The following is a 25,772-nucleotide window of genomic DNA, read 5'->3' as shown; positions in this document are numbered from 1 at the left end:
TTTGTCTTTATGTTGATGTAATATGAGTTTACTTGTAATATTTAAATTTAATGTTATTTTAAGCATTGAAACTACTCAAGAACATGAGATCCTCTTTTGTAGGAGATTAATATGTCTGTGGTATTGCTGTTGCAACTTACTTGTGAGATATTTTTGGTCGTTTGACTTGCTTCTCTTTTAAATCTCAGTAGCTCATTGATCCACTCCTGTTGTTTTGAAGTTTATCTTATTGACTGTTGTAGTCATGATATAACAGCCTGCCCACGTGCAGCAGGGTTTAGCAGAATGGAAATTGCATCTCTAGCAGCTAGAGACAGCTGTGCTATTCCATTCTGCAGAAAATAACCTTTGGGTCACTTTCACATCTGTTTGGTGCAGACAAATAAAACTTTCCGTTTGGTGTAGTTTTGACAGGTGTGAACCCATACTCGGGTCTGTACCAAACAAGAGAACTGTGGTCTGCCAGAAATTGCGGAAAAGTCTTTATTCGATTCCAGCTGAACCCTGCTTCTGGGAACATGTTTTACAGTGGGCTGCTCCAGTCGAGGAAATTCAACATCAGAGCATGTTTTCCTCTTCTAGCAATGTCTCGGCATAAATTGTGGAAATTTATTTTTAACATTAGTGACCTGATTTGGTTCATTTAAAGACATAGAGATCAAATAAGATCAAATAAGGTTTATTTTTGGTTTTTTTTTTTTATTCTGATTCACAAATGTTAAGCGTCTTTATTGTAATACAAAGTAGGGTGAGATGATGCACACAAATATATGTGAGGGATAGATCTGAATTTTGTACAGTGATAGGCTAGTGAAAGTTTAAAAAGTTAATTTATTGTTTTATTTTTTTTGTGAAAGTAAGTGTGCTTTCTGTCAACCAACAGCCACGTGTCTGATTTTGTGCACTTCAGCCATTGCAGTGGGATATTAACTGAATCACATGAAACATACAGTGTCACAAAAACTCAAACTGTGATTTGAACCAGCTGTGAAAACAGAAGAGAGACTGCTTTCTGCTGGATGGCCTTTGTCTCTCTTATGTGAATGAGTCCTTCTCATCTCATATTTCGTGTGTGTATTTGTGCATCACAGCCAAGCAGACCCAGAGGGTGCAGAAGTGAAAGAGAATGGAGATGGAGCTGAACAGCAGGACGAGGAAGAGAAGGTTTGTGTGTAGAAGGAGTGTGTGTTCATTATCTATCTTTGTCTGGTTTCTTATTCTAGTCACACAGCTATTGTTTAATGCCTTGCTCTGTAGTTACATTGGCATTTGTTCTTAATGGTTGAGCGTAAATGCTTAGAAAATGCATTTGCCATACCTGACTATCAAGTTTTTGCTTTATGAGAATCTTATGTAATGTTGCAGTATAAGTTAATATCTGGTTGAGAAACAGCCCTGACATGATTTTCTGGTTATTAAATTACTAACCTTTTGTAAAGCACTGACAGCTGAATCCTCCTTCCTTGCACTCTTCAAGTTTCACTCTTTTCTGCCACTTTTTTCTTTGTTTCCGCTCATGCACCAATCATGTCATCTGTATCTGTGTCAACAGGCAGAAGATGGTGGGAAAGATAAAGAGGAAGACGGTTTGTGGGAGGAGACTTTTAAGACGCACACAGACAGTAAACCGAATGGTGCGTGGGCTCAGTGTGTCTGAATAAGGAGAAACAATTCTGTAGTAGCACTCGGGGGTGCAAAAGCCTGCTAGTATGAAAAAGAGGTGTTATTTTCTTTCTCAAAATATGCAACACAAGATTCAAGAGATGTCTAACTGAATGTAGAAATGTTCAGTGATCATTCTGTTCTTTTCCCAAAGGTTAACCTCAAAAGTTAACCTCAGTCCTCCAAGCTAGAGTGTTGCAGTTCACCTTCATTTACATTGTATTTTTTTATTAATAAAGGTATCTTGGTTTTGCCAGGTTATTCCCAAAAAGAAGGTGACTGTGGCCAGTATTGCGTTTTCTATAGTGAAAACAGCTGTTGCTGTTTGTGCTATAATGGCGTGATGTCTTTACTCTGCTTATTATGAGAAAATTCTGCAAATATTTTTGCCACTAAAAAATCCTTTCCCTCCTCAGGTCCCACATCTATTAGTTTAGACTTTTCTTTGCCTGGCGTAGAACATGTTTATGGTATACCAGAACATGCAGACAACCTCAAACTCAAAACCACAGAGTAAGTACACATTGTAATTAATTTTTTTAAATTATTAAATTAATTTAAAAACTGGCACAGTTGCCTGTTTTCATTTCTTTATTCAGTGTGACGTTTACTGTTTCCCTCTCACAAACCTATGGATATTACTTAACTAACTTTGCTTGTTTTCCACAGTGGGGGGGAACCGTACAGGCTGTATAATCTGGATGTGTTCCAGTATGAGCTCTATAACCCCATGGCCTTATATGGAGCTGTTCCAGTTATGCTGGCCCATAATACGCAGAGAACCATGGGCATCTTCTGGCTCAATGCTGCTGAGACCTGGGTGGACATCAGCTCCAATACTGCTGGCAAAGTAAGGAGGATATTTCTGCATGTTACTCTTTAAAAGTTTAAGAGTATGAACATAAGAGTTAAAACAAACAAAAAAAACACAAAAAACATAGTATGGTTATAAACTGCTCTGAACCCTATAGAAGGTAGGGTTTTTTTTATTAAATTAATGAATTTTAAGTCTGTAATGCTGCTTTATTCTAGTCATTTCATGAACTTCTCACAGCCATGCATATCATTATATAGCATCGTTTGTTGCAAACATTTTTTTGAAGTAGTGTACACTACTATGATAATGATGATATTTGCTAGCTCTTCTATTGGAATTTCTCTGTTTTGATATGGTCAAGCTAACGGTGGTCTTTGCTTCCTGCACCAGGTTTAATACTTCTTATACATTTAGAACATTTGAAACTTGCAATAGACATTCGAGTGGCATTTTTTGCTTTGTATGTTTGTTTTCCAGTGAGTCCTTCAGTTAGATTTAACTGAATTTTACGAGTGAATAACAAAACCTTTTACTTCATATACACTTTTATTTCATACACATGCAATTTGTAATTTGTAACAACAAAAAATTTTATCATTTTACTTCATACATATGCAGTATGGATTTACAAACGTGCATTTGTGAGATTCAGCAGGTGTCGGTTTCCTTTTTCAGTGATGCACACAACAGCGACTTGAGTATTAGTAGCACCACCTTGTGGAGAATCGGCTAAACACAGCTTTATTATGACCTCAAATTGCAAACTAATTAATAATAATTTCTGCTATTAAGCTGATTTGTCAAGGATGGAAATGTTAATAGTAGAAGTTATTAGTAATAGTAGAAATTACTAGTAATTTTTACTATTAATATCAATTACTCAAAATTTCCATCCCTGGCAAATCAGCTTAATAGTAGAAATTATTAGTAATTTCTACTATTAGCTTAATAGTAGAAATTACTAATAATTACTTATAATTATATTAGTAATTAATAGTAATTACTAATCATTTCTACAATTAAGCTGATTAAAGCATGTGTTTTATAAATTTATCATCAGAGTGTGGGCGCACACTCACAGGGTTCAGAGCATTTTTAGAGTAAATTTCTGTCTGCATCTTCAGTTATTTGTTATCTGTTTTTCACTTTTCAGTTTTAATTTTATGTGGAAAGCAAAAATGGCACCATACAGACAAAGAGATAAGCAGGTATTTTGAGTAGATTCTCAGTATGGAGCAATGTAAAGGTTGGAAAAGCACACAAGTAGAGCAGTAAAAATGTTTTCTGTTTGGGGCGCTATGCTGTTTGATGTTCTGAAAAAATCCTTTTATAAATTCCCTTTTTTCCTGCCACTGTTTCCTTGCTTATTGCAGACAGTGTTTGGGAAGATGCTGGACTTTGTTCAGGGCTCAAGTGAAACTCCTCAGACTGATGTCCGTTGGATCTCTGAGAGCGGTATCATCGACGTCTTCATCATGCTTGGACCAAAACCCTCTGATGTCTTCACACAGTATGCCTTGCTTACAGGTACATGCAAATGCATACAGCTTGTGCTTTCTGCTACCCCTTTAGGCTCTCCATCATTTTTTCTTCATTGAACCGTGTTCTCCAATTTTACTTCAGTTATAAAACCGCTCTGATCAATAACTATTATGTTGCATCACTGTGGTCTTATCGTTTATTGTCTTTACCTCCATCTCTCACTCGCATCACACATGCAAGGCACTCAGTCTTTCCCTCCTCTGGCTGGTCTGGGCTATCACCAGTGCCGTTGGAACTACAATGACCAGGATGATGTGAAAGCAGTAGATCAGGGCTTCGATCAGCATGACATCCCATACGATTTCATCTGGCTGGACATTGAGCACACAGACGGCAAACGCTACTTCACCTGGGACCCTGAAAAGTTCCCCCAGCCCAAAGAGATGCTGCACGGCATCAAGGACAAGAGACGCAAGGTGATTCCTCACTTACCTGTTATCTGTTCACTGAAGGTTAACATATGGTTAATACTGAATCTTTTAGTAAACTCAACACTAGGGTTTTATCATTTATTAGATTTAAATAATGCATTACATTTTTGATATGAGAGGTAAAACTGCAATAGAACAATCAGCATTTTAGAAATCTAAGATCAGATTAGTTGATACTACACACTCCAGTGACGGCACTTTGAAATCCTGTCCTTGGCAGATGGTAGCCATCGTTGACCCCCATATTAAGGTGGACAGTGGCTACAAGATCCACAGTGAGATCCGTGCCAAAAACTTTTATGTCAAAAATAAAGATGGTGGAGACTACGAGGGATGGTGCTGGCCAGGTGAGAACACTGTCTGGAAGTTGTGTCATCTTTTTTACTGTTAACTCAAAGTAACATTGTTTACAGAGTCATCTGTATTCTTTGTTCTTGCTTTGCAACTTAGATGCTTGTCTCAGAATTGTCCTTTTCAGCTTCTCTCTTTCTCTCTTGCTAATGCACAGGCAACTCAGGTTACCCAGACTTCACTAATCCAGAGATGAGAGCTTGGTGGGCCAGTATGTTTGCATATGATCAGTACGAGGTAAGACTTAGTATTATATTACAAAAGGTGATTACGTTTTCAAGCAGAGGCTGGCCTACCAACATAAGGCCTATGCAGAGAGAAAACGAGCACCAATACTAAATGTTGTTATTTAAAAAGATCTTTCAGCTAAATGTTGGATCTCACATGCTGTCCCCAGGGTTCAATGGAGAACTTGTACACCTGGAATGATATGAACGAGCCATCTGTGTTCAACGGCCCGGAGGTTACTATGTATAAAGACGCAGTGCATGGCAAATGGGAACATAGGGATCTCCACAACCTCTACGGCCTCTATGTGGTGAGGCAAACAGTGCATTACGCAGGCTGGTTTAGGGGCTTAGGGAAAGAAAACTTAATTTAAATTAGTTTTTGTATTTCAAATTTGTGATTTTTCAGTTTAGGAATTTTTTTATGTTATTCTGTGACTTATTTTTTTAATCCTTTTTTTGGCACATCTCATCTTGTTACTTCCTTGCTGAGCAGCATATGGCTACAGCTGATGGCCTGATCCAACGGTCTGGAGGAACAGAGAGGCCCTTTGTTCTCACCAGAGCCTTCTTTGCTGGATCTCAGCGATTTGGTGAGTACTTTATCTGTACGGACTGGGAAACTGTACAGATAATATGTATTGAAGAAGCTGAATGTTTATTCTTTATCAAAACCCTTTCTTTAATGTTAAAGATACTACATAATTAGCATGTGGGCCTAGCTTTAACTAACACTGAGGGGTAGAAATAGGACACACAGCTCCTTTTTCCTCATTTTTGTATGTGTGTATATGCAGGTGCTGTGTGGACTGGTGATAATGCTGCTGAGTGGGACCACCTGAAGATTTCTATCCCTATGTGTCTGAGTCTGGGCTTGGTGGGGATCTCTCTGTGTGGAGGTCAGTCAAAGCTCTTTTTTTCTTTTAACTGTGCTTATACCATCATTTTTAAGATATTATTACTTATATATTGAGAAATAAACAAAATAAATACTTGCCACTCATTTCAATACCAGCTGTGATAAGGATTTTGTCAGCTTGGTCTCACCATTTCCCTCTCTGGGAATCCCTGAGGCCATTCTAAGGGCTGTTCTGTTACTTAATCAGCTAAAGTGACGGCTGTTAGATGAGCCCTCAAAGGGGTGAGGGATTGAGTGAACACAAGTGTCGACTTCAGCAGCAGAACTTGGCAAGAAATTACAGCAACCTGATGCGTTTCCCTTTTCAAACTTGAAAAAAGTCATGTCATATAAAAATATATTTTTATTAAAATAAATATATTTTTTATATACGTTTAATATATTTTATAATATGTTAATATGTTTTAATATTTTTAATATATAAGTTTGGAGGCCTATCTGATTAGCTCAGTGAGGCTGACCTGTCATAGGGCAAGTGCATTCTGATTGGAAAAAGCCACACCTCACTGTCTCTTCCACCCCTTTTGCTTTGAGAGGCCAGAGGGTAAAGTAGGTGTGATGCACTAGTGATGAGTCGAAGTAGACGAGGGCATGTATGTTGAATTGACCACATAAGGGCGATCTTACTCAGAATGAATTATTCTTTGTGTGTGTGTGTACATGTATCCCAATCACATTGTCTGTTTTTCTCTTTCCATAGCTGATGTTGGTGGTTTCTTTAAGACCCCAAGTACTGAATTACTGGTGCGCTGGTACCAGACTGGTGCTTATCAGCCGTTCTTCCGAGCGCATGCTCACCTGGACACTCCCAGGCGGGAGCCCTGGCTGTTTGGCCCAGAAAATACTGCTCTCATCCGGGATGCAATCCGTCAGCGCTACACCCTCTTGCCTTACTGGTACCAGCAATTCTACCAGGCACACAAGACCGGCCAGCCTGTTATGAGGTCAGAGAAAGCCCCTTACAACAGCTTGAATTTATTTTCAAATCTAAAATGTAACTGGCATATAATGAAAAACACATTTATGTTAATCAATCCTTCAGATTGTGTTCAGAATGAGAACTTTGCAAGTTGCAAGATATTTAAGCCTATAAATGCATTTTATCAGTTTATCAGTTGTTTCTCATCTCATTTTTTTATACTCCTGTGTCTTAGGCCCCTGTGGGTTGAATATCCTGAGGACACAGCTACTTTCACTATTGATGATGAGTTCCTCATTGGTGAGTAACCCAATCTAGTTGTTGGGGGGGCAGGGGTGAATGTCAGTGAATGTTGTTTCTGAATGTATGTAGGGGTTATACCATGGTGATTGTGTTTGTCTAATTCAGGACGAGATCTGCTGGCCCACCCTGTCACTGAAGAAGGAGCACGAGGAGTCACGGCCTATCTGCCTGGACAGGGGGAGGTAGACAGAATGTTTTTGTTTGTTTGTGGTGCTAAACCCTACAGTGACTGTATTAAATGGTTCGGCCGGTTTGGGCTGGACTGGTTTGAAATAGCAGTGAAGTGTACGTCTTAATTCATTTTTCTCTTGTTCTACTAGCACTTACACTTGTCTCTAATCTTTTCTCTCTAACCTATTGGTAACTAGCAAAGATACTTTCTCTGGATAGACAAAGCACTTTTTGTAAGTTGCTCTGGATAAGAGCGTCTGCTAAATGCTGTAAATGTAAAATGTAAATGTAAAATGTCTCTATCCACCTTAGGTTTGGTATGATGTCCACACATTCCAGAAACACAATGGTGCTCAGAACCTCTACATCCCAGTCACGATGAGCTCTGTATGTCTCTCTTAACATTAAAATACAGTAAGTAGCTTTTTACTAATGAATGTGTGAGTTACCAAAGTTCTGCTTCTGCTTTGGTAAGATCCCAGTGTTCCAGCGTGGCGGCTCAATCATTCCAAGAAAGGTCAGAGTTCGAAGGTCATCTGACTGCATGGAGAATGACCCATACACCCTGTATGTGGCTCTCAGCCCACAGGTAAGCAATGTGACCTGTGCAGAAGTTATGATACATTTTAGATTTTATGTATTATTTTTTGTTCCAGTGTGTTTTAAAATTGAAGTTTATTCTCTGTAGAGGACGTGTTAACTTTTAAATGGTATTGTATGAGAAAGTATTTACAGATTTTACCTCCAAAGACATTGTTGTGTAGTATTAGAAATAAGGCAGCTTTATAAGTGTTCTTAAAGATGAACATAGAGAGGTGGAGAATTCTGTGAATATGGTGATGTCTCCATTAACCTCCTCATCCTTTCGTAGAGAGTTGCTGAGGGTGAACTCTACATAGACGATGGCCACACCTTTAACTTCCAAACAAAGAAAGAGTTTATTCACCGGAGTCTAACCTTTGCCAACAATGCTCTCACATCCAGGTATCTGACACACCTCTGCTCCAGTTATTTTCTGTTAATGACTCTCTTGTTTCTCTTACCTGATTAGGGTAAGGGGTCTTACTTGAAGGCTTTATTTCCTTTTACTATAGGAACTTGTGTCCGGAGTCCAACTTCTCTACAGAGTCTTGGATTGAAAAGGTTCTCATATTGGGAGCCAGTAAGCCCAACAAGGTTACTCTTCAGATGGATGGTAAGTCTTTCAATCACTTCTTTCTCTCTTTGATTGAGATTCCATTGAGCCTTTGGCACAATGGAATAAAATAATCTAAGTCATCATCTAGGCAAAGTGAGTGTTGGGTATGTTTTAGCTGTTGGTTGATTTACATTGTCGCTTCTCACTTTTACTTTGTCCACCAGGCAAAGAGACTTCTGTGGAGTTTGAGTTTGATGCCTCCATGTCGGTGCTAACCCTTCGCAAACCAGGCATGAATGCTGGAGCAGACTGGACCGTGGTGCTGCAGTAACAAACTGGACCTCAGTGGAAGGGAACAGAAGGTGCAGGATCCAAACGTACTACATAGTAGTGACCAAAAACTGAACGTTTGTGTGGTTCACTAAGACCCAATCAAGAAATACTAGACATTTAAAAACATGAGACTACTCTCAAAAACACAATCATGTTACTTTACAACAAATTTTAAAAAGCTGGAAAAAAACAGAATGATAATCAAATAATTTAGGAGTTGGGCCAAAAGAAAGAATGATGTAGTGGATACTTCAGGCTTCAGATTTTGTAAACGGTTGTCCATGAATCAAATCCTATTTCTTTTCTAAATGTTTTCTTGTAGGGGTTAACGTAGTCCATTTGTTGAGGATTTTAACAGGTGTATGTCATTAAAGCAATGGAGAGCATGTTTAATGCACTTAATTATTCAGGTTTATTTAAGTCAGGCCTCTCTGAAGTACAGGACATTTGTGTTACGTTTAGAAATCTTTGGGCTAATTTCCCAGACCCAGATTAACTCTAGGCCTAAACTAAGAAGAATTTCCAATGTTGAGTTACCTTTGGCACTACAGTTTAGTCCAAGACTAGGCTTAATCCATGTCTAGGAAATCAACCCTTTGTGTTTTGTTCATTGAGTTATTGCAGCCCAGATGAATAATGCTTCATCTTTTACAAATGGACCAATTATGTGATTTACAGTAAATGGATGGTGAAAGTTGAGGTACTGAAGCTGGCAGCTCATACTGAAACAAGATCCATAGTATTGGAATACTTTTAGGGAAATAAACCACTGACATGGTGGCAGTGACTGTTTTTTGTTTGGTTTTTTGTTTTTTTCCTTTATGGTTTCTCTCTCTCTCTTCTATGTATGATTTCTGGTTGTCCTAAGTTTACAAATATTACAACAAAGTTGGCTATTTAGTGATATTCTTTTGCCCTGACAACCTGTGTAATAGATCCTGTGCAATATCACAACTGGGTTTGTGTCCATTCCTGCCTAAACTGCTCATGTGCTGAATGCACTAGATTTCATGTTTGCTCCACTGAAGACCAAATTGATCTCCCCATATATAGTGCAGTCGTGATCTTGGGAAGGGGAAGTGTAGTTTTGTCTTATTCTGTTTTCAAAACAATAAAAACAATTCTCCAAGGCCGTCCCCACCAAACTGACATGATGGAATGAGTGATTTGATGACTGGGTCTTTAAGATGGGAATAAAGTAACTGTACATCATTGAACATGATGGTTTGGTGTCCTTTTTTTGCTAGAGGTGTGCATAGTGACAGCCCTTGCCAGTTTAAAAGCCATAATAGTCAAAAATTATCAAAAGTTTGAAAACCCCTGGTCAAATTAAATGTTTTCTAAGTGAAATGTGAATACATCCTGTCCATATCCTCCAACTAACATACCTCATTTTCACTTAAAAAATCTTTTTGACTTTTGTTGCATATGATTATATAGGCCTACACACACACACACACACACACACACACACACGCACACACATATATATATATATATATATATATATATATATCTCAAGTGAAAACTTAAGTTTAAAAAAATACACTGAGTTAGATGAGAGGCGCATTTGTGATAATATGTAGATGATTAGAATAGATGTAGATGGATGTGGTAAATGTCTTAAAAATACAAAGAGGACTTTATTATTCCGTTTTGTGGATGTGAAATGTAATTAAATGCAATTAAAAGTAAAATGAAGTTGAGAAAATACTTGTTTCAGTTTCTTTACATATATTCTTTTTAAAAAGTGAAATAGGAACACTTTGTAACTCAAAAAATGTCAAACTAGTCCGCCGCTCCTCCGCGTCGTGTGTAGTTTAGTACTGTAGAACAGTAGAGTACGGTTTGGGACGCAGCTCTGTCGAGGCCGTTTGACGTGTAGTTAACAGTCGCACGTTGTTTGCGTCATGTGTTATCTAACTATGGCGGCAGAAGGAACGGAAGAATTTAGCGACAACGGGCACTTTACAAACCCGCCAGGTCTCTACTTCTAAATACGTTTTTTCGTTATTATGTTTCGTTTATCATACTCATTAAATTGCATATTTTATACATGACGCGTGCTTCGTTTATTTGTGGAGTATAAATCGGTCTTTTTGGTCCGCTCGCTCCGGGAGGCTAAAGCGGCTAAACAGCGTTAGATACCGTCAGACTTGTTGTCTCGCGCACCTTTAAACTAGTTATCTGGATTTAATTCCATCATCATACATTTCATCACTCTGTCGCGTCCTAAGGTAAAATGTTTTGCAGTCGTGCAACAGCAAGCCGAACAGTGGAGCTTAGCGTCTTGGTAAACCGCCGGGCGTTGGTAAGCCTGTATGTACAAAAGTATCCAGACCGTCCTGCTAAATAGTGAGTTCAACTTATCGAAAGGGGAACTCCACCGAATTTCCAGAACGTTTGCACAATGAAATCATTGACATGTAAACAGTCATTCAGAGTAGTTTGATGGGAAATGCTGCTTTCTGGGAAAAACTTACAAACTCAGAATTGTTCACAGCGAACAAAGTGTCTGAAGTGTTTAATACCTCTTAATTCTACCTCACAGGAAGTCATTACATTCAATGCTTACGGATATTCTGTCTGATGCCTGAGACATTCTTGCCAGAGAGGTACATGGATAGGTACATTGCTGTCTTTGGAATGACCACTGTTACACCGATCTCAACATTGCACATAAAACCTCAGAACGTGTTGGTTTACTTTGGAATCTGTTTGGTAGTCAGTAGCATGGATCCTTCTGTACTAAACAATTTTAGACCAATTTCAAACCTACTTTTTCTAAGTAAAGTCTTTGAAAAAGTTGTTTTCAAACAACTAAATGTGTATCTAATATCAAACAGTTTATATGAGAAGTTTCAGTCAGGTTTTCATTCTAACCATAGTACAGAGACAGCATTGATTCATGCTATGAATGATCTCAGGCTCAGTGTTGATGCGCTATGTCCTTCTGGTTTTATTAGATCTTATTTCAGCTTTTGATACTGTTGACCACAAGATTTTAATCCAGCGTCTTGAATGCTGGGTCAGCCTCTCAGGCATAGTTTTAGAATGGTTTAAATCATATTTAAGTAATAGGCAGTTCATGGTTTCGCTTGGAAATCATTCATCAAAAAAAATTGCCATTTCTTGTGGAGTCCCTCAAAGTTCAGTCTTAAGGCCTTTGCTTTTCTCTTTGTACATGCTACTTCTAGGTGATGTCATTAGGAAGCATAATATAAATTTTCATAGCTGTGCTGATGATACCCTGTTGTACATTTCTATTCCTTCTGAAGATCAAGACTCTAAGATAGACTAACCAGCTGTGTGTCAGATATTTCTCAGTGGATGTTGCAAAATTTTCTACAATTAAGTCATGAAAAAACTGAAATATTGATCGTTGGTACAGAAACTCAGAGAAAAATGATTTATGAGAAACTCAGTTCTTTAGCTTCATATACCAAACTGAAGTACGAAACCTAGGTGTGATCTTAGACTCTGAGCTCCGTTTTATCCCGCATGTAAACACGGTCACTAAAATAGCTTTTTATCATTTGAGAAATATCGTTCTGCCTTTTCTATCTCAGAGCGACGCAGAGAAACTTGTATATGCATTTGTTACAAGCAGACTTGATTACTGTAGTGCTCTTCTTACTGGACTTTCGAAGAAAACTATACATCCCTTACAACTCATACAAAATGCAGCAGCATCCTAACAAAAACAAAAAAGAGAGATCACATCACTCCCATTTTAAAAGAACTGCACTGGCTGCCTGTATCGTTCAGGATAGATTTTAAAGTTTTGCTACTAGTTTTTAAAGCTCAAAATGACCTTAAAGCACCGCTTACATCACAGAGTGTCTGTCTGTTTATGTTCCAGCACATAATCTAAGCTCTGTAGATAGTGGCCTTCTACAGATACCCTCTGTAAAATACAGAAAACATGGAGAGGCCTCTTTCAATTATTATTCTTCTAAACTGTGGAACTCAGTTCCACCTTTTATTAGACAGTCAAGTTCAGTGCTCACTTTTAAGAAGCATCTAAACACGTATCTCTTTAACTTAGCATTTAATTAAAACTCTACGTCTCATGGTGTTTATCTTCTAATTTGATCTGTTTCATTTTCTTCTGATACTAAATAAATACTCATGATTTCTTGTATAACTATGTTTTATCTCCTGTCTGTAAAGCACTTTGAGCTGCCACCGGCATGTGAAAAGTGCTAAATAAATAAAAATTATTATTATTATTAATGTTAGCCTTTTCATATTACAGGGTTTGCGGCCCCTGAGGTCTCTGAACTTCCCCAGACAGAGTTAGGGGTCTCCGAGGACAAGGGTGGAAGTGGGACAGAGATGGCAAATCCATCCGCCATTTACAGTGGCCCTCCATTAGAAGGAGACGAGGAGGAGGAGGAAGGAGATCTGCCAGTGGATTTTGAAAGACTTTGGAAAGTAGTGAGCAACAACCCCCAGGATTTCAGCGGCTGGACGGATTTGCTGCAGTATTGTGAACAAGAAGTGAGGAGAGATGTTGCTATCAAATGAAAGTACAGTAATTGTCTTTAACACAGTAAAATGAATTGTGTTTGATCATTGTGTTTGTGCAGTAATGTGGAATGATTCTGTATTCTTTACAAAACATACATCATCACACAAATTGTTGCAGGGTCATATGACTGCGTCTCGGCGGGCCCTTAATGCATTCCTGGCCAAATACCCCTTATGCTATGGCTACTGGAAGAAGTTTGCTGATATGGAAAGGCGAGCAGGCCACAACAGCAAGGCTGAGGAGGTATGGAATGCAGTAATGCTTTGAAAGATCGAATACTTTGATAAACATGATGGTCAGGATTAGCTAGCTTGTTTCTGCTGTGGTTTTTATATGCCTGTTTTTTGTACAGGGTTGGGACAATCAAATTACTACTCTTTACAACAACATGCAAAGGTTTAGTGACAAATAGCATGGGCTAGAACAAATGGAAGAATGGTAGAATTTGTGTGTGGGGGGAATAATATAGCTTAATATAGTAACCATAATTTGTATTATTTAATCATTAAGTTTCAGAATTATGGTTGCAAATTTTGTCAAATTCTTTTGACTGATAACCAGTGATTAATCGTTTGCTAACATACCTATAATCACATACACAATCCTTGAAAACATTAAACACAGCACTGCATTTGTTGGATGGAAAAAAGCAGCCTAACTTTACAGATATGACAGTAACGTATTCTACTTACTTATACTTTACCACATATTAGCAGCTCGTGTTAAATAACATATATGGCCTGACTAGGTTGAAGTTCATATGCATTTAAACAACTTTCAGCATAAAGTTGGTAGCTTACAGGTTTTAAGCTTTTTTGTCATGAGACTAACAACATAGGCTAACCATTAGCTTACAAACACATTTGTAGGCAGAACATTTTTGAAAGGGAGGCACGATGATATCTGAATCATAATGGTACCAGCAGATAATAGCTTAAAAATTCGACATTAAACAAATATAAGGTTTGAGAGATATCCCAAACTGATACTAAATGATTTATTTATTGTCCTCTGGAAGAGCACTGTGTCTGAGCAATGCTGATGTCTCTGCGTGTTTTATGTGTTATATTTCTTTTACTCCTTTTAGTGTTTATTTGCAACCCTATAAAAACAAATATTATATTTCTCTGTAATGCTAATCCACATAGATGTAGTCCCAATTTCTTCTTTTTATAATTGTTTATCAGCATTGACAGATATGTACATAAACAAGATCAGATATTGGCATCAGCCCACAGTTCCCATATTGGCTTATGCCTGATAATTGGTTTTGCTTTGCAGGTATGTGTACGAGGACTGAAAGCTATCCCTCTCAGTGTGGATCTGTGGATACATTTCATCAACCTCTTGCTAGGGACACTCAACATGAATTTGTCTGAGTCTATACAACGCATTCGCAGGTAACACCATGTCTGTCTTTATTACATGTCTTGCCTTGTTTTTGCCTGCAGGTTTGGAGTCCCTTTTTTTAACTCATGAAGTGAATGACTGCTCATTCTCTTGAGTTAAGCAGACTCTTATTAAACAGTAATTTGTTATCACGCTAAAGTTTTGGGTTTGCCAAAGTCTTTGTCATCTCTCTGTTCCCCAGTGCGTTTGAGGAGGCTGTGACTGCAGTGGGCTGGGACTGGCACTCAGACCGGCTGTGGGACCTTTACGCGGAATGGGAGAAAGAACAGGGAAACTTGAAGGCCATGACTGAGGTCTATGACCGGGTGATGAGAGTGCCCACCCAGCTCTACAGTACCCACTATGAGAAGTATGCCAGCCTTAACACCTTATACAAATATCTGAGTGGGAGTGTAAAGGGGTTGTTTGCACAGCTGTTCGATTGACACACACATACAATTACAAATCCGATTACAGATTTGTGAGAATTTGCCAGTACTTCCTCTCACTATCATATCTTGTGATCTTTTTTTCCCCCCCTTCATATATAGATGCAGCTGAATTTATCACCCAAAGCCTTATTGGTAAACTGTCAAACACCTGCAATTCAGCACTACAAAAATTCAGATCTCCAAAATATCACAATTTAGTTTTTTGCTTTCACAGTCCATAAGAAAATGAGTGCTTTGATGGAGACGGTCAAGGCTGATGTGAGGCCGATTTTGTTTCTGTTCCCTCAGGCTGAAGAGTCATTTAACCTCACAGGCGCTTCAGGATGCCTTAAGTCCTGAGGAGTACACAAAGCTGAGGGCTGAGTATAAGCAGATTCAGATTCAGGCCAAGAAAGAAGGCTCCAATCCTACAGCTGATGAGGAAGAAGAGAGACCACCTGGAGAGGATGAGCCTGCTGACAGTGGCAAAGACTCGGTAATGAACTTGCAATTTACTGCTAAAAGATGCTTTTTTACACTTCTTGAGATTTGTGCTTACACATGCTTTCGAATCTGGAATGTGATTGGAGGTTGCATTATTGTTTTTGATTATGTTAATAACCAGTTTGGAACGTCATGCATAATTAGTTGGCTGTTTTTTGTCCATGTAGGAAGAGGCAGTGCAAAAGATGCAGGAGCTGTTGTTGGCGAGCAGAGAACAAGTGTACCTGCAGAACGAGGGTGAGGTCAGGAAGAGATGGAACTACGAAGAGGGGGTAAGATTTTACATAGAATTATAATGTCAGTAGAGGTGGCATATCAGTATTAGTATTGGGGCTGATATCAGCAGAAATTGCTGAATCAGAAATTTGTGTGATGTGTTGATGTTGGCTGTGTATTTCTTCCTGTGGGGTAGTAGAGTATTTCAGTAGTTTGAGAATGATAGCTTACCCTTAGATGCTCATCTTAAGTGCAGTGCTTCAATTAGACCTACCTCATTTTAAAGCTTAGTAGTTTAATAAAAAGTGTCGAGTAGGTTTTACTATCTGTATTGGTATCGGAAAAGAAAGAGTGACATTGTGCCATCTCTAAAGGACAGTATAGTGACCTTATAGTGAGGTTTTAACCTTCTCCTTTGTCCCCATCTCAGATTAAACGGCCATATTTCCATGTGAAGCCCTTGGACCGGGCTCAGCTGAAAGCCTGGCACAGTTATCTGGACTGGGAGATGGCTGAAGCTCAGGCAGTGCAAGAGGTTACTGAAGGGACCTCTGAGGAAGCTCCAGAGGGTTCAAAAGTCAGCGAGAGTGTTGCTGGGCATAAGAGGGTACTGATCCTGTTTGAGCGCTGCCTCATTGCCTGTGCACTCTATGAGGAGCTCTGGGATAAGGTGGGGAAGGAGAGATTTAGAAATTCTTGCAAAGTGGAGAGCTGATTATTACCTAGTGGTTGCATTATCACCAGTTGTGTGTGCATGTGTGTGTTGCAGTATGTGCGTTACCTTGAGCCACGCAGCCTGGAGGAAACACGTAGTGTGTATCGACGAGCTTGTGAAATTCACCTGCCATACAAGCACAGTTTCCACTTGCAATGGTCAACTTTTGAGGAGAGACATGGTGAGTGATAAGGGGTTTTTGAAGTCAAGTGTTTGATTCAGTATGTCGTATACAAACTCTGTTAAAGTTTCCAAACATATCATTCACGCTTCAATCCATATAGTCCATATATGGAAATTAAGTGGCAAAAATGGACAGTTTTGAATTCAGTGTGATGTCATAAAAATCCATACATTTCTATATATCCACTTATTCAGTGTATTCACACTGAACTGACAATGAGTGTTTCAGACTGCTTTTTGAATGAGACACAACCCTCGGGCAGGCTATCAGTACAAATATTTACAAATATTGACAAGAAAATCTGACAAAGTATTAATAATTTTCTTCCTTCTTTGCTTTGCCACTTCTTCTCCTATAGGTAATATCTTGGAAGCACAGCGAATTTTAGAATCTCTAGAGCAGTCTATGCCTGGGCTGGCAGTGGTACGCCTACGGCGGTCAGGGCTAGAGCGGCGATTGGGCCGTCTGGATAAGGCAGAATCTCTGCTGAGGGAGGCTGTAGAGCAGAATAAAGATAAACCACACCTTCATGCCTTCTTCTCCATTAAACTGGCCCGCTTCCTCCTCAAACTTGGCAAAAATCCATCCAAGGCCCGTGCTGTATTGCAGGAAGCCATCGAGCTTAGTCCGGTAAAATCTCTCTCTTACATATACACACACACATACACACACACACACGTTTGACAGTTTTACTTGTTGACTCAGGTTAAGTCAACAAGTAAAACTGTCACTGAAGGCCTGCTTTCCATTTGATCTGGTTGGTCAGCACAGAAAAAACACTTGTGAAGTAGGCTTCTTAACTGCTTCAAGTTTTTTCAACTCTGTGGCCTAGTGTGCTCCACACAAAGGACAGCTTTGCAGGTACATAAAACAAGGCACTCAGCTTATGCTAATTCTAGCGGTTCAGGTTGGTGTACACTGAGCTTTCAAGTCAGTTCTATTTTGTTTCCAGACTAATATTTCCAACAGAATTCACTATGCTGTACTTCTCAATATTATGTGCATGTCTAGGATAACAGTAAGCTCTACCTGAATCTGCTGGAGCTGGAGGTATCGGGGGACTTGCGGGTCAATGGAGGAGGAGTCCAGCAGTGTGTAAGCAAAGCTTTAGCTGCACCTCTCTCACCAAAGACCAAAATCCTCTTCTCTCAACGAGGCCTGCAGTTTGCTGAGGACTTTGGGACTACAGTGCAAAGGTAAGTCAGTAAAAAATAAAAAGGTTAAATTAATGCAAAGTAGGGAAACTGTTAGTGTGGGAAAAGTTATATAATGTGTACTTATTCATGTCAATTGAATTTTCTCAATGTCATCAATACACCTGTGGTGAGCTTGCTGCCATAAGGTTAAGTATTTTGTGTGATTACACAAACACAGATTATGTTTAGTCCTGGTCTAAAGTAAATATTTTCATTGCAGGATCACTGAAAGCTGTAATTTGGCTTATGACTGGTTTGTGTTTCTAGTGTGTTGAGTGTCTATGAAGAACACCAGAAGCTGCTGGATGAGCTTGGTGGGAAGAAGCGAGGAGCAGAGAATGGGTAGGAGAAACAGCACACACTGCCTACACTGTGAGATAATGTTTGCCAGTTCAGTCAAAAATTACTCTGGTAATGTGATAACATGCAGATGAGTTTCTGGCCTGTTCTACTTCTTGCAGTGTTACTACTTCTTGCAAGTTAATTACACAAGAAACGTGTTCAATTTGCACTTTATTTTTAGCTCAGTCTTTTTTTTTGTTTTAGTGATAATGATGACCCAGAGAAAATGAGTAAAATGGATGATGGCTCTGCTGTTACGGCTCCTGTTCAAGGTGTCCCACCTACTATGCCCCCTGTTCCTATGACAACACCACCTCCCCCCATGATGGGTGGAGACATGAGTGGGTATGGAAGCTATAGCAACTGGTATCAGGTATGCACGATTTAATGTTCCTTCATGTTATCCATTTCACATGTAGGATTACTGTATGTCCTAGGTTGTTTAATTCTCAACATTATGATTATGTATAATATTTTAATGCAGTGAAATAATTCCCTTCCAGTCTAGAGCTATAGGTAAACTTCCTTCATTCTTTTTTGTTTTTTTTTCAGCAGCAGCAGTATGGGGGATATGGTGGTTACCACAACCCATGGAACCAGTACAATCAATATTACCCTTCCAGCTAGAGCTGAGGAGCATGAGCCAGCAGACAGCAACAAAGGCCTCTGGCACTGCTCCACAATTTACAGTCATTGAATGTACATGGCCCTCAAATGGCAGGATCTCAGTCTGAGCAAGTATGGGATAGTCAGAAGTAGATGACTGAGCGTACAGTGGTGCACATAATGTGCATGGTGCACTTGCTTGTCCACTTACTTCAGTGCTTTAAAGAATGATTTTGTCTCTTTATGAACTGCGGGTCACACATTAATGACTGCCATGGGAGATATTCAGGTTTTTAGATATTATCTCTGTGTAATATATGTATAACCTTTATATTCTGAACATTTTTAAACTCTTTGCGCCTTATATTTAAACCACTGCACATTTGTGAGTTCCTAGCCATTCCAAAAGTAAACCTGCTTTTATTAAAGATGTACATAATGGTGCTTTATAATTTGGCAGCATCCCACAGATGCAGCAAATGTGCAAGAACAAAGTTTGCACATTACACTGTACTTATTTTAAGGTACTATTTTCGTTGTGCACTGGAAAAATCACTGTTTTCATGGGTAGGGAGGGAAATTTCCAACCATGCCTTTTTTGAACATGGCTATTGTCTTCAGTTTACTGATTCTGCATCCATTCCTATACCACATAGCTATTTTCCTTTTTTCCATCACTGTTGTAACCACAAAGGACACTTTGGATGCCTGAGGTGTCATGCAGAGAATGGCCGACTAAAGGTAGGGGCACTGGTTTTGTGCAGGATGTGATGGGTTAAGGTTATGCCTGGATAAGCCGACACAATCACAAATCAAGTACCCAATGAATATTACATATTTCATTGAGCTGATTCACCAATCTTAAAATCATTGTTGGTCACAGGTTATGAATAAGGTCTGTTGCAATTAGGCTTTCCATTGTAAACCGCTGGGGACCCATTTCTTGGACATGCGATAGACTTGGCCTAAATTGGAATTCTGACTAATCGATTTTGAAAGTCTCACCCTTTCACTGTAGTGTCTCTACTTTCTACTTGACATACCATGTGTTTACAAACATCCCAACTTGCAACAGGTTCATCCATGACCCACTGCCTGTTTTATAATCACATGGCAAATATTTTTACTTGAACTATTGATATTCTGCCTTGCATTTTCTGAATAAAGATGTGTCTTTTTTAATATGCAGTCTTCAGAGCATTATAGATTGCTTATATGAAACTGTTTATTTGGTGTTTGTACCAGATGTTGTTTGGTGCTTTTTATTTACCAGTAATGGCCAATGGCCAAATACATTTATTCCAAACATATCAAAAAGAAATAAAAGTATGCAGCAGTGCAGTAATGAAGATAATGAGAAATATGGTGATCTCTTTCAGTTTCATGTATTCAGTTCACTTTTTTTGTTGTCGTCAAGGTTATTTGTTTTATTGTAATGGTACCCATCAACTCAGTATTGATCGACGTGGGTCAAATTACATAGTGTAGAAAATCAAATCAGTCCAGTGAATAATCCATTTTATGGCCTGTTGGTGGAAGAACATGGATAAACTTGTCCTTCTTCACTTCTTTGTAACCACAAGGACAGCAGAAGGCACCAAACCTGAAGGAAAGGGGGAAAACTGAGCATACTGAGCACTGTAATAAAACTCTTCCAAATGTCAGAGGATGGACTGCATGGAGTTTGTATGGGCTAGTTAGTATTACATGATACTGGACAAGATCCATGATTTTAATCCAGTACAAATCTGTTAACGGATGTTTTATGAGTAATAATTCACAGTGAATGGTCTTTAGTAACTGATTGAACCCAGACATTCCTCAGTAAAAGTAATCCTGTTTGTCTGAATTAACATCATTGTAATGTAATATCAAAACCTGGTAATAGACATGGCTGTGTACAGTACTGTTATTGTTATTGATTGTAGCACCAGTCATGTAACGCTGGCATTTACACATGGGTAAAACTGCATGTACTTTAGCCCACATAATGCTTTAGTCTTGATTGCAGTAGTCTATAATAGTAGTCTATAGTAGGTCTATAATGTGCATGAGCTCTATATATATGGGGGGGAGCAATCTCTAAGTGAAAAACAGCCTGATCTTGTCTCAGTGTATTCACTAGAATGTACACCAATTGTATTAATATTGTTGCCTGGAAATCACAGCTATGTGTGATCAGACCAACATGTTCACTAACATAAGTGTACCAACAAGGTTAAAATGTTGCAACCTTAATCATTCTTACCAAGCTCGCTTAGAGGTTTTTCCATGTCGAGGTCCGTGTAGACGCGGCGGGGGTAAGGAGAGAGAAGGGTGAAGTCCTGACTGTCTGCGCTATTCATCTGCACGTACACCCTCACTGCTGCCAGAGGTTCCTGGGCTTTAAAAACCGCCGTCAACGCAGAGCCATCCAGGAGACGCACCTAACAGAAGAGCGGTAAGATGCTACAAACGTTGTTTTCGTAACCTCTAGCCTGGTTGCCAGATTACACAATTTAATTAGTTAAGGAAACTAACAGTGGCCTATATGAACAAGGCTTTAATTCTATTTATTATAGTGTAACTAATTGCTCTCAATCACAGAATTACACTAGTAATACAAAGAAATGAGAGATGTACAAATATCGTTTTATTTGAGAAAAAAAAGCAGAACTGCACACCCATAACGCACCTTGACAATGTGTAAAAGTGGAACCAGTCTGATTTCCACCCCAAGCTAAATCAATTTGAGATTTGTGTAGCTGTGTTACTGCTGAACACATGGGTTTTCAAGACCACATTTCTTGATATCTATTTACATGGCACTGTAGTGTTTTACAAATTCAAAATGCTGACAGACAGGAGGTTTCCAAGAATGAAATGACATAATTCTGGATAGAAAATGCTTCTCATTAAAATTTGGGAGCAATACCTGTATCCGACATTCATCATAATCTTTCTTGGCTGGGGGAGGGCCCTGGTTCTCAGGTGGAGATTGGGGAGTGGTGTCAGAAGTAGGGGATGACAGGGACGAACCAGAAGAGCCCCCTCCAAACTGGGATAAGAGACATGTAATAGAGTTTACTGGTTTAAATAACATCCGGGAATCAGGTTGCATGTCGTATATTTAAACGTTTAAAGGATATTAAATACTAAATACCAACCAGAAACTGTAGTACCACTGACACCTAAGAAAATGTGATGAACACTATGAAATACCTCCTGCATTTTAGGAGAGGCATTATTACTTAAACGCCTCTGCTTCCAATAGTGAAACAGCAATTCCTCATTAAGATCTACTTGAAAAAGTATTTTTTATATATAAATAATCTCTATAAGCAAGTACCTTACGTGCCCTCTCTTCTCTGTCACGTGCAATCTTCTCTTTGACCCGCTGCCTAAAAAACAACACAAAGTATAATAGAACAGCTAACAGTAGTTGCTAGTTTGTCATACAGTGCTTGTAATACTTGGCCATTCTGTCCTCCATTTTCTCTCTCCTACGGTCATCAGCCAGCTTCTTCATTTCATCATCCTGCAGCTTTTGTCGGACCTTTTGAAGCTCCTGGCCTTGCTTCCTTCTCTGCTTTTCCCTGTCCACCTCCTCCTGCCGTTCCCTCTCTCTCCTCTCCTCCTGTTTCACCCTCATCAATTCCTCAAGCCTGAAAAGGGAAAACCTCTTTTTAATGGTCCACACATTATTTTCAAAATCAGCCCTCATCTGTGTAGCTTTCACACAAACCTCTTAATTTGTTCTTTCCTTTCCTCTTCCGTCATTGGTCGTTTGGAATCTCCCTCTTCTATCTCATCACCAACAACTGGTTTTCATGGAAGGATAATTTTTGTAAATAATGTATAATGACAACATGATATTAGCAATATTTCATGCAAAAACAATTTAATGTACATCTCCATTTTGGATGTATACATGGAGAAGATGAACTAATTGACAACAGCCAGTGAAATGCTCTAGAATGAGGAGAGGGGGAAAGTTCATACATTCAGTGAGGTCCGTATCAGGCTGGGATGGACTCTGTTGCTCTGATGCGCCTAGAACGTTCCCTGCTGGTGGAACATACGGCTCGTCTATGTCTGGATCGTTCTCGTGTTCCATTAGCCTGTGGATGACAATGGCAAGAACTAAAACAAAACCTGCCTGCCACGTTTTGGCACTGCAACAGCAGTCAAACAAGTGGACTTACCAATCCATAGCTCTCTCAATGCCTTGGTTGCCAGTATGTGCTACAGCCTTCTCCCTTTGGGAACAAACAAATCAATGGAGCACTAGGGCACAATCATGGAACAGAAAATCACATCTGCTGAATCACAGGAACCTCACTTACGCTCTGTTTCTGTCGAAACCCATCTCCAGTAGACTTTCTAACGTCGTACACTCCGCCATGGTGCTGAAAATAAGCAACACAAATAACACACATACAGTGACAGAGTTTGTTCGGAAACAGTGACTCAACTTTGGCAGCTATTCTGCAGCTATTCTGCCAAATACGTTCATTATTGGTGTCTCAACTGTTCCATCTTAGCTGTTTAACCTTTAGTCTGTTAAACGTAGCCACACAGTGATTTTATCTGACATTTAAAAGAGCTCTTGCAGTCCCAAGCTAGCAGAAATTGTCCTTTTAGCCGGCTACCCACAACTGCACAACAGCTAGACGCCCAAAAACAAAAGGCTTGCAGATATGTCACATTATTCCTCTTTCTTTGAGTCTGTCAGCAAACACTGTCACACAGCCCTCGACAACAAAATGTAAATGAAGCAGTATAGCAGCAGCCCGCTAGCTGTAAGGTAGATACTAGCTACGTTCTGCGGTGTCAACAGACGTTAACATTAGCTAACGTTAGCAGAGAAATGCCTCTAAAACAGTTACATATTACATTTAAATGAATGAGTTGAACATATGAATGCTAGGCTAAAGTATGCAGGCACGATAAAATGTGTACTGTGTGTAAAATAATCTTCGTACTGAGTTTAATGATGTATTATAAATGATGAGTTAGCATAATATTCACTTACAAAGCGAGTCTGCACTGTCGCCTCTCCACGCTCCACTACGGCAAGTACAGCAGGTCAATACGCGGAGCGCGAAAAGAGTAAACAAAGTGAACGACGCTCTGAAAAGAAACTGCGGTTTTTACGACCTGCAGCTGAGCCACATTGTTGCTTGCTTGCTAGTAAATTTAAAAATATTTTTTATAGAATTAATTACATTTTCGTTCCTCTAAATGTATTTAGATATAAAGCTAGATGTTCTCTGTCTGCCAAACTCTCTCTGCAGGGGAGGCCTAAACACACTGCGCATTATGTATACAAATGTAATAGGCATCCGTAGTAGTATGGAGCATGCGTTTGGCCTATAACATGTAGAAGGCATCCACAGAATGTAACATGTAATAAGAATCTGTAGTATGTAGTAGGCATTAAAATTAAATAAAAAATTAAATGAAATTAAATATCAAAGAGATTTGGAATAGCATGCCTCACTTCTAATTATATAGTTTCAGTGGCATAACCTTCAACAAATATCAAATTGGGAAAGTCATAGGAAGTCAGCTTTGCTCTGATGGGGAGAGTGAGGTAAGATGAGCATATTTTTAACTTAACTTGTCTTCTAAAACTACTACTTATATAAATATTCTTACAGAGCCCCTAAGGTGACATGGTGAATACTTTTCAATAAGGTGTGGTTATGAATTAATATATTGAGGCCATGTGGTCACAAGAAACATAACTCGTGGCCTCAATATATTTGTGGCCATGCCATATTAAAAAATAATCACCATGTCACTTTAGGGGCTCTGTAGTATGCCAAAGAGCTGCGAAAAAAAAAAAAAAAGAAGTGGCCTTATTACTAAACGTGCCCCAGATTAGGGCTAAATTGATCCTTGTTGCTGGATAAACTGAGCTACTGACTTTTTAAAGTAAAAGCCTGAACATAATGAAACATAATTTGATCCTATATTTAATATACTTAAACAATGTATTTACCTCCTGTTATTTTTCCATTAAATATTTTAATACTTGCAAGTAATGACAATGTTTTTCCCCCATTTCAGTTTAAGATGAAGAATGACAATTAAATTAAATATGAAAAACTATTTGCAATGGTGTAAAACCTCAAATCTAATCATATAATTCTGCTCATTTTCAGTGGCATGACATAAAACAAAACATTGAAACAAATATTTTAAAACTAATTCAAATCAAGTCAAGTCAAAATTTACTTAGATAGTGCACAAAGCTGCTTTGCAGCAATTCTGGGTCCAAGCCTCAAAGACTCCCAAAGACCAAGAGGCAGAAACCTTGAGAGGTACCAAGACTCAAAAAGGGAACTCACCCTCCTCTGGTTGACACCGGATAGCAAAACAATAACACAACAAGATCAATATGAATAAAGAATAATATTTTATAAATAATGTACAATACTGAATATTGACAAATGAAAAAAGAAATCAGCCGGCCTGAAGAGAAATATTTAGATTAATGTTAGTCATGCGCTGTTGCATCAAAATACTATTTTATAAACCAGAGATGTGGCCTAAGTTTAGGTGGAGTGAGTTACTCCAAATCATTGGGCTCTTGTTTACCTCATAGCCACAATTGTGGAAAAAAAGAGCCAAACATAACTGTTCAGGCCTAATCTTTCGCTTAATTTCGAATATATATGTTGGCGTGTTACCAAAATGTGTAATGTACCCCTTTAAACCTTTATGCATTTGCTGTGATGTAACAGTAACGAGGCAAAAATCCTATTCAAACTAATATGAAATTGTAGGGCTGTTCAGTTTTTGTAAACATTTTAAATTAACCATATATAACTGCTATAGTATTGGTCTAGATTCAC

At 38.8% G+C, this 25,772-nt stretch overlaps 3 protein-coding genes across 4 annotated transcripts in view; 2 read left to right on the top strand and 1 right to left on the bottom strand.

Moving 5' to 3' along the window:
- The window catches only part of ganab (glucosidase, alpha; neutral AB), a 13,468-nt gene extending 3,438 nt beyond the window's left edge, over positions 1-10,030 (top strand). The window contains exons 6-24 of the mRNA XM_036568451.1: positions 1,092-1,164; positions 1,553-1,634; positions 2,079-2,175; positions 2,332-2,512; positions 3,853-4,006; positions 4,202-4,437; positions 4,673-4,799; positions 4,961-5,040; positions 5,201-5,341; positions 5,527-5,623; positions 5,828-5,929; positions 6,650-6,893; positions 7,104-7,168; positions 7,277-7,353; positions 7,655-7,729; positions 7,818-7,931; positions 8,214-8,326; positions 8,437-8,537; positions 8,705-10,030. Coding sequence (XP_036424344.1) covers positions 1,092-1,164; positions 1,553-1,634; positions 2,079-2,175; positions 2,332-2,512; positions 3,853-4,006; positions 4,202-4,437; positions 4,673-4,799; positions 4,961-5,040; positions 5,201-5,341; positions 5,527-5,623; positions 5,828-5,929; positions 6,650-6,893; positions 7,104-7,168; positions 7,277-7,353; positions 7,655-7,729; positions 7,818-7,931; positions 8,214-8,326; positions 8,437-8,537; positions 8,705-8,811 — 2,266 coding nt within the window. The 3' untranslated portion in view covers positions 8,812-10,030. The remainder of the gene's footprint in view (positions 1-1,091; positions 1,165-1,552; positions 1,635-2,078; positions 2,176-2,331; positions 2,513-3,852; positions 4,007-4,201; positions 4,438-4,672; positions 4,800-4,960; positions 5,041-5,200; positions 5,342-5,526; positions 5,624-5,827; positions 5,930-6,649; positions 6,894-7,103; positions 7,169-7,276; positions 7,354-7,654; positions 7,730-7,817; positions 7,932-8,213; positions 8,327-8,436; positions 8,538-8,704) is intronic.
- Positions 10,031-10,710: 680 nt separating this feature from the next.
- si:ch211-114c17.1 (pre-mRNA-processing factor 39) lies at positions 10,711-20,114 on the top strand. Of its 2 annotated transcripts, none has more exons than XM_036568453.1 (14): positions 10,711-10,796; positions 13,072-13,316; positions 13,465-13,590; positions 14,629-14,747; positions 14,939-15,106; positions 15,477-15,663; positions 15,839-15,943; positions 16,318-16,557; positions 16,657-16,783; positions 17,145-17,416; positions 17,798-17,982; positions 18,250-18,324; positions 18,529-18,697; positions 18,880-20,114. In XM_036568453.1, exons 1-14 carry the CDS (start codon positions 10,724-10,726, stop codon positions 18,949-18,951), a joined length of 2,163 nt encoding a protein of 720 aa, XP_036424346.1. In that variant the 5' UTR covers positions 10,711-10,723; the 3' UTR covers positions 18,952-20,114. The 2 variants fall into 2 exon arrangements, with proteins under 2 accessions (XP_036424346.1, XP_036424345.1); XM_036568452.1 differs by having other exon boundaries at positions 18,877-20,114.
- Positions 20,115-20,299: 185 nt separating this feature from the next.
- On the bottom strand, positions 20,300-24,016 carry ubxn1 (UBX domain protein 1). The gene is made up of 10 exons (XM_036568454.1): positions 23,945-24,016; positions 23,256-23,318; positions 23,115-23,168; positions 22,912-23,030; positions 22,655-22,730; positions 22,383-22,574; positions 22,259-22,310; positions 21,845-21,967; positions 21,179-21,356; positions 20,300-20,533 (listed from the first exon to the last, which is right to left on the bottom strand). Exons 2-10 carry the CDS (start codon positions 23,312-23,314, stop codon positions 20,493-20,495), a joined length of 894 nt encoding a protein of 297 aa, XP_036424347.1. The 5' UTR covers positions 23,315-23,318; positions 23,945-24,016; the 3' UTR covers positions 20,300-20,492.
- Positions 24,017-25,772: the final 1,756 nt, after the last annotated feature.

This window comes from Colossoma macropomum, unplaced genomic scaffold, assembly GCF_904425465.1.
Source record: "Colossoma macropomum unplaced genomic scaffold, Colossoma_macropomum, whole genome shotgun sequence".
NCBI lineage: Eukaryota > Metazoa > Chordata > Actinopteri > Characiformes > Serrasalmidae > Colossoma > Colossoma macropomum.
The sequence above is the reverse complement of the archived record's forward strand: the minus strand, read 5'-3'. Positions and strand labels throughout refer to the sequence as shown.

Coding starts and splice junctions, on each gene's coding strand:
- si:ch211-114c17.1 (XM_036568452.1), top strand. CDS start 10,724: ATGTGTTATCTAACTATGGCGGCAGAAGGAACGGAAGAATTTAGCGAC. Junction 13,317..13,464: donor TGCAGTATTGTGAACAAGAA/GTGAGGAGAGAT, acceptor AAATTGTTGCAG/GGTCATATGACTGCGTCTCG. Junction 17,417..17,797: donor AAGCCATCGAGCTTAGTCCG/GTAAAATCTCTC, acceptor GTGCATGTCTAG/GATAACAGTAAGCTCTACCT.
- ubxn1 (XM_036568454.1), bottom strand. CDS start 23,314: ATGGCGGAGTGTACGACGTTAGAAAGTCTACTGGAGATGGGTTTCGAC. Junction 22,575..22,654: donor AGGAAAGAACAAATTAAGAG/GTTTGTGTGAAA, acceptor TTCCCTTTTCAG/GCTTGAGGAATTGATGAGGG. Junction 20,534..21,178: donor AAAACCTCTAAGCGAGCTTG/GTAAGAATGATT, acceptor CCTTTCCTTCAG/GTTTGGTGCCTTCTGCTGTC.